The sequence below is a fragment of the Pterocles gutturalis genome, unplaced genomic scaffold, assembly GCF_000699245.1.
Source record: "Pterocles gutturalis isolate BGI_N339 unplaced genomic scaffold, ASM69924v1 scaffold36307, whole genome shotgun sequence".
Lineage (NCBI taxonomy): Eukaryota > Metazoa > Chordata > Aves > Pterocliformes > Pteroclidae > Pterocles > Pterocles gutturalis.
The window spans coordinates 1,361-9,206 of record NW_010114021.1 but is presented as its reverse complement, the minus strand read 5'-3'; the positions used below and the strand labels follow the sequence as shown (position 1 = coordinate 9,206).

Below are 7,846 nucleotides of genomic sequence, written 5' to 3'. Positions count from 1 at the left end.
GGACAAGTGGCAACAGTTTTAAGCTGAAAAAGAGATTATTTAGATTAGATATTGGGAATAAATGTTTTTGTGTGAGGGTGGTGAGGCAGTGGCCCAGGTTGCCCAGAGAAGCTGTGGATGCCCCGTCCCTGGAGGGGTTCAAGGCCAGGCTGGGTGAGGCTTTGGGTAACCTGGGCTAGTGGGAGGTGTCCCTGTCCATGGCAGGGGGTGGAACTTGATGATCTTTAAGGTCCTTTCCAACCGAAACCATGCTGTGATTCTATGATTCTTTCTAAGTTTAAGCCGTGTGGGAAGAACACTGTGAACAACATGCAGGGGTTGAAAAGATAATTTATTGGGGCTCAGGGCAAGGGACCCCGCCAGTGCACTAGTGATTTCAGTGAGACATTCTCAAGTTGCCTGCCCATCTCCCCAACACTGCAGACCAGGTGCCCATGCACAGATGGGACAAGAGGTGTGGAGGCATGAAAACAGCGTGTGCAGAAATAGAAAAGATGGAGGTTAAAAAGACCATGCTCCCATTCGAGGTGTTTCCCAGGGAAGAAGTGTTTCCCCCGGTAGGTTCCCATGTGGTCTGACTGGTCTCCGTCTGATTAACCAGGAAAGGTACAGGATAAAACTCCAAGCTTGCAGGATCTAGGGGTTGAGCTTCTGAAGTGTCTTATGAGATGCTGCTTTCATGAGCTGCTCTCGTTAAAGTAAAGGTTTGTTTTATGAACACCATACTCTGCCTTCCCTTTCTTCCCCCTCCTTCCTTCCCTGCCAGCAGTGATGGATGGATTCACTGGGAGGGAAACCAAACTGCATGTGGCCACAACCATCCAAGGAGTCACTGGCCACAGACAGGGTACTCTGCAGAACATCATCATGTGTGACCATGGCCTGCAAGGATGGGGTTGTCACCGGGGAGGGGAGACCAAAGCTGCATGTGTTGGCATGATGGAGGCTGGAAAAGCCCTGCCTGAGCCTTGCAATGTCCCGGAGGGCTGGATGGGAGATGGGCACATGGAAAGGGGCATTATCCAGAGTTGGGACCTCCTAGGTACTGCATGGCTGCCCTGCAGCACAAGCTCGGTGATGTCTACCAAGGGAAGAGTCAGACTGTGCTTCAGCATGGGAGTTTATTACTTAAAGAGTTCTGAAAAATAAGGGGGAGAAATATCACTGTGCACCACAAGAAGCAGGGAAGCTGTAACTCCAGGGCACTCTGTAGAAGGCAGAGAGAAATCACAAGGCTGTGTTAGCTCACTACATCAGTGTGAAACAGAGTGACAGGAGATGTTTCTAGGGAGGAGAGAGCAGGATGACAGTCCTGGTACAATACCAGTCATTCCCACATCATGGGAGTGGGTGGCTCCTCCATCCCAGGGTGCCATGTGGACTGTTCATGGATTTGTCTCCATCAAAGTGACCATCCGCCTGTATGCACGCTGAGGGGCGTCCAGGCCCCAGATCTGATCCCGGTGGGTCCAGTCAGGGAAGTGCTCGTGATGAATGAGGTTGGTGATGCGGGGGAGCAAGCGTTGCATCTCTGAAGTAGGGGTAACCCAGTCCTCCCCACCGCTCCACAGAGCTGTTGGAACTGTCATGTCTTCTCTCCTGTAAAAGGGTGGTGAAGTCTGGGGAGAAAAATCATCAGGTTATTCAGAGGAAGGCGAAATAGAAGGGTATGAACTGGATTTTAGCCATCAGACCTGCTAAGAAGCCCACGGTATTCACCTTCTGGGGCATACATTTAGGAGACGTGAACAAATGTGACATGGGACAAATGTGTCCTGCAAGATTCCCGTTCGACTTGTCCCACCAGGAGTGGACAAAAACCCAAAAGGTCGGTTGCCAACAGCTGGCCAAAATGGGACCGAATGGTTGAGTGTTCATGGAGGCCCCAGCCACTGAGGGAATTACAAGACACATGGGCGCATGATGCACAAGTTGCTTTCATCCTGGTCTCATCCAGCCTCATCCTGTTCTCCTCTTAGCACAACCAGTCATCCCTCCATCCTCACAAGGAGGGACCTACCTACCTGGTTGTACCTGTCCTGGTTCTTCTCCTCATAGTCAAACTGCTTGAACTCTCCAGTTTTTGCAGTCTGGAAGGCAGAGGCAAAGGGTTAACCCCTTGTGGGTAATGCACTGAATCAGCCCCACCATGGGAAAAGGGCCAGCACAACTCTGATGTCTGGGCTGGTGTTTGCAGCTGCCCATCCCTCGGGACCCACAGTGGGGCAGCAAAGCAGCGGGGCAGCAAAGCAGTTGGGCAGCTGGCTCAGCTGGGTGTTCAGGCAAAGCAGATGGAGGGTGCTCAGGGTGCGGTCATTTGGGCTGTCTTTGAGCGTATTGTGTGTCTGACAAGACAGGAAGGAGAAGGACTTCTCCAATGTCCTGCAGTACTCTGCAGACAATTTCAACTGGTTAGGATGGGCTGGCAGAGCGTGAGTCACCTGGTTGGGTGGGAAGTTTCTCTTGGGCATTATTTGGAAAATTAACCCATTATGTCTTCTGAGAGCTGACAACACCCTGCAGCTCATCGGCTATCCCTGGGGCAGCATGACCATGCCTGGCAGTCAAGGAAGTGATGAACCATGATTGAACATTTTGTAACCATCAAGAAATGTAACCCTAGTCTTCTAGTCTCACCGTGACCATGCAGGAAGGGACAATCCAGTGAGGATTTATCCATGTGGACCTGCTATAACTTCTGTCACTCTAGGACCATCCTCCTGATTTCCCCCCTTATCAGCCACCTGTACTTCCAAATTAGAGTCTTTCTGGCTTGCTCTTTCTCCAATCATTTATGCTGAAATGTCGTCATCTTGGAGGAAGATGTATATGGATGTCGGACAAATTCAGCTGAAAATATTGGGTTTTTCCATCACTCTTGGTTGACTGTGTGATTGGCAATGGACTGTTGTGTGCTCTTGCAGCAGTGCTCTTGTCTTTTTCCATGACCACTTCCTTAGGTCATGACTGGGGATGATAGGTGGGTGTCTACAGAGCTGGAGGTTGGCTTGGCAGGGTGGGGGTTGTACCAGGGAACCAGCATGGCTTGTACATCCCCCAAGACTGGGGGTTTGGTGCTCAGGGAATCCCTTTCAAGGGTGGGTAGTTTACAATAGGCACAGGTATCAACTGGTTGAGCAGGCCCATGTGCGGGGTGGAAGATGAGGCTCATGATAGGGACCCATTTAGCCTCCAAGGAAACACAGGGAGAGGGGATGCTTCACTGATCCTGCCACCGTGTCTGTCCACACAGTGAATGGAGCAATGTGTCAGACCATCAACCCAGCCAACCCAGGAGTGTCCATGGGGTTATCCAGTGCGACGAACAGGAGAATCCCTACCTGGCCCCAGTGGAGGAGGTTTTTGGTGGATGTGTAGTCCGGGAAATGCGATATGTACACGTCTGTTCGGCTCTGCTGGCAAAAGAAAGTCCTACTGCAAACAATACTCAAGCAGGACTTAACACTCATTTGAGGCTAAAGCCAACAGCACTCGACTGTGCTTTTTGTTTTCTTTGCCTAGGCTGCCCCGAGGCAGGAGGCAACGAACCTCACCCTGGGAAGACCACTGAGGAACAGCTTCAACATGATCTCTGTGCCTTGAGGGCCCACCTGGCCTCCTGACGTCTCAGTCACAGACACTGATACCTTAGGGCACCTCTGTGTAATTAGCAGCAGAAATCTCACTTTCGTCCAAGCTGACGTCAACAGCAATACAAGGACCTTGCCACATCAGAGCTTTGGTGTTGGTATCTAGCCTGGCCTTCCACTAATGTCCACTCCAAGACAATGTGAGTGAACAACCCAACATGCTCTCATGCCTATACAGACCCACGCTGTATGTCCAGACACGTTGTAGAAAGATAAAACACCACCCTGGAGTCAACAGCATCTCAAAATGACTCTCATTTTTGATGTTACAATCTGAGATCAAGATAGCTCTTCATAATTAGTTTGTAAAAGCTTGCAGACTGGATTTCTTCCTCATCATTTGTTTGAGCTACCAACAGAAATAACAGGGACCCAAAAACCCACCATTTTAAATCTCTTTAGTCATCATTTTCACCCTTGGTGCCCCTGTCCCATGACAGTATCACTGCTCAGTAACCCAGCTCCTAATGAGATGTGGCACCTACGATGACATTATGACATTTCTTATTTGGTCAGCAAAAAATCACAGGGAAAGGTGCCTACCACATTCAAGTTCTTCTTATTACATCCACCGATGAGGAAAAGCCCATCTGTGCAGAGCCTGCCCAGCAGCCGGCAGCTGCACCCCCTAGCCAGTGCCGCTCTCTGTCCCCGTCCCAGCAGAGCTGCTTCTCTTCTCCCAAAAATCACCTGCCATGGGGCACAGACATGGTGGGTCGGTCCCTGCTGAGCACTGACACCAATGGGGCAGCCAGCCTGGCACCTCAGGAGGATTGGTGGGTTTTCCTGTCCCCTGGAGTGGGGAGGGCTGGCCATATTAATCCCCTCATGGGATGTCTCCCCCTCTCCCCACAGGTCCTGGCGGCACCCACACTGCGGTGGGGTGGGAGCTCAGGGGGACGTTTGCCACAATGGCACAAGCAACTCCACTTCCTGATTTTGGGTATTGGTTATTAACCGTGTAACTAATTAGGATGTGAAAATGAGAACTTACCGTAAGTACTGAATCAGGAAGGTAGAAAAGACTTAATACCGGACCTTTAACAGCACGAAAAGTGTAGGCAGGGCCCAGTACAAAGAACATTTTGATTTTCTCAGCCAGCTGCAGAATGCTCGAAAATGCTATGAAACCTGCAAAAAGCCCACAAGAGACAGCAGAGGTCCTGCAAGCAACTGCCATGTGGACCCAAACGCATGAATTCCCCTCTCACATCCCAGGTTCCTGGTTTGAGACGCAGGATCTTGAACAAAACGAAGCTGCAGTTCTTCCGGAAGTCAGCACAGCCCAGGATGGCTGGGCAAGACGTGGGAATCTCTCCCAAGGACCAAGAAGGCAGGTTGGGAAAGTGGCCACGTGGGCCAACGCAGCCCTGTCCCCAGCAGTCTCCAGTTTGGGACAGACATTGATGCCCCTGTGGTATCCTAGCTCCCTGCTCCCACCCACCGCCCACTCTACTTCCTCCTCCCCACTCACCCAGAGTGTTGCCCTGAGCATGGCCAGCATAGAACAGTTTCTGCTGCCTGGTTTGCCTTAGGATGAAGCCCACCATGGCAGGGAGGTCGTATATGGTCATCTCGTGGAAGCTGGGGAGCAAGGGGAGAAGTTGGAGCAGATGTCCATCTCCCAGCCTCCCATGGACATCAGGTGGTCAGCGCTGACAGACCAGCATCCTAGCCCATCCTTGTTGGCCTCCTCACCTGAAATCCCAAAACTCCTCCTGGTCGACAGAAAGGTTCAAGTGCCGGCGGGACCAGCTGTTGCCCCGGCTGTTTCCGATCCAGACGTCGTACCCTGCATCAGCGAGGATGAAGCCCAGGCTGCCATTGGGGAAACTGGAAACCCAATTGCTGCCATCTAATGACAAGCCATGCTGGAGCAACACAGGTAACCTGTGTCCTGGTGATGAGAGGAAAAACACAAGGCTGTTTGTTTGATGGGAGCACCTGGGAATGGGAAAGGAGCTGCCTTCACCTCCAACCCATTGGAGTGCAATATTTTCTTATCATGAATGGAAAGTCTTTTGCAGGGCAGAAAGTAGCTTCCCCTGCAGTTTCTTCTTTCTGCTGGTGCTTTTTTTCCTCCAGTTTTAAGTATTTTTGCCACTCCTGGCCCTGAGCTGTCAGGAAACTTTGACCCAGGGAAGGGGCTTTGCTCTGGGGAAGGACCCACCATGGGCCTCCTTCTCCAGGTGCTGGGGCTCACTGGGTTGTGCTGCCCCACCCGCGGTGCAGCAAAACACAGTGAGGAGCTTCTGCATCCCCAGGGCCAGCTCAGGGCTGCTCCTTCCCCACCAGGGCCCAGGGAAAAGTACATTTGCCACCCAGGAGGACCCACATCTCTTCCCGTCCTCCCTCCTCACAGTGCAGACTCCAGTCACGTCCCTCTTTCTGAAATTAAAATACTCATTTTGCCCAGAAGATCCCCATTTTGCCTAGATCCTCATTTTGTCTAGAAGATCCTAATTTTGCCTAGATCATCATTTTGCCTACAAGATCCTCGTTCTGCCTAGATGCTCGTTTTGCCTTCTTTGCTCAGGAGAAGGGGACCTGCCAAGCCTCGCTGCAGGGGAGATGAGTGCCCACCTCTGGTTCCATCCTCCTCTCTGCCACCAGGAATCCAGTTCATGGTAAGGAAATAGCCATCATCGGCCAGGACTTGGTGCTCCTCTCTGTGATATCTGTGGAAACGGATTATCTGGCTCTGCAAGGAGAGAAGCCAGTGGGGAAATGAGGGTGGGTTTGACTTGACTCCTGGCAGAACTTGTCCCAAGCATGATGTACATCAGAGGTTACATTATCCCTGGAGACAGCAGAGCTCAGCTGGCTCCGTTATGTTCCTTGGTTGTGCCAAATGAGGCAATCCTCAAAAATTCAATATATTAATAGAGCTTAGCTGGGTAGGAAGTTCCACAGTGTGGTACATGGTTGTTTGTTCATCACTACTAAAACACGACGCAGCAAGGGAAAGCCAGGGTGAGATAGCCACAACCTCCTGGTGCTGCTGGGGTCTAGAGGGACAGTGAGGAGAAAGCAATGAGTGGAGATACTGCATGCCAGGAAGATGGTCAGACTCCTTCCCTGCCCCCTCTTTTTAGGGGTCTGACAGACCAGTCCTTTCCACCTGTGAAGTGGCAAGACATGGGACATGCAATCTGAACCCAAACAGGTTCTCCTTGTGGAAGAGCCACTCTGAAAGTCACTGAGGGTGCCTGAAGCCCCAGGGACACCCCAGAGGCCACACTGTCCCCTTGCAGGTGGGGGCAAAGCGGTGGCACAAGTGACAAAGGGTAGTGAACAGTTGGCTAACAGCCCAGCACAGCCCAGAGGGATGTGCCCAGAGCCTCCCAGCTCCCCATGGGTGCAGACACCAGGTTAAGGGAGGACTGGTCCCTCAGGGAGGACTTTGGACCCACCCCATGGGGAAGCCTGGACCCCCTCCAGCACTTACAATGTTCATGAACTGCTCAGGGTTCTCTCCAGCACATCGGATGGCATTGCCCAGCCCCTGGGCCAGGCACAGGACCACCAGCAGCAACCACATCGTGCCTCTCCACAGCACCTGGGGCGTAGCGGGGTTGGCATGAGTAGGATGGTGGGTGCACCGGAAGCACGAGCAAACACCGTGCAGCTCCAGCACCACCGGAGCGCTGCCAAAGCCTGATGCTGCAATGTGAAGCGGGTGTTTCCAGCCCAAACTGTGCCAGCTGTGGCCCCATATGGGACCCTCTGCCAGGCACGGGGTGCTCATTAGTGTCATGCAGCTCCAGCCAAAGCCACCTGAGTGCGAGCAGCGGACGCACATGAGTGTCCAGGGCTGGGGGTCCACAGAGGATGCAGGGAATGAGCAAGGGCAAGAGGCAGGGGATGAAATGGAAAGAGGCCACATCTGGCCTGAGGGGTTCTGAGCCAGGCACAGCTGGCAAAGGTCAAAGCAATAGGATATGGTACTCACCAGAGCCTCCTCGCTGCGGCAGGTAAAGTTCAAAAGCTGGTAATTTCCTGCTTATAAAATGTGCAAGAGGAGGCTGGAGGGGTTGAGCCCTTCATCACCTTATAAATCCACCTGGCTACCCCTCTCCAATCACCTTGTTTCTTGCCAAGCTTTTCTTGCTGATCCTGTTTGGTTTATTCATGTTTAAACAGAAAAAAAAAAATCAAGACAAGAACAGTAAGTTACAGCAACTCTGTTTACCCTG

General features: G+C 52.1%; 1 protein-coding gene across 1 annotated transcript; it reads right to left on the bottom strand.

The window, feature by feature from the left end:
* Positions 1-1,385: 1,385 nt before the first annotated feature.
* On the bottom strand, positions 1,386-7,191 carry LOC104458706 (lipase member M-like). The gene is made up of 9 exons (XM_010074719.1): positions 7,099-7,191; positions 6,234-6,351; positions 5,349-5,547; positions 5,125-5,234; positions 4,645-4,781; positions 4,194-4,340; positions 3,342-3,413; positions 2,025-2,090; positions 1,386-1,619 (listed from the first exon to the last, which is right to left on the bottom strand). The coding sequence occupies exons 1-9, from the start codon at positions 7,189-7,191 to the stop codon at positions 1,386-1,388; spliced, it is 1,176 nt and encodes a 391-aa protein (XP_010073021.1).
* Positions 7,192-7,846: the final 655 nt, after the last annotated feature.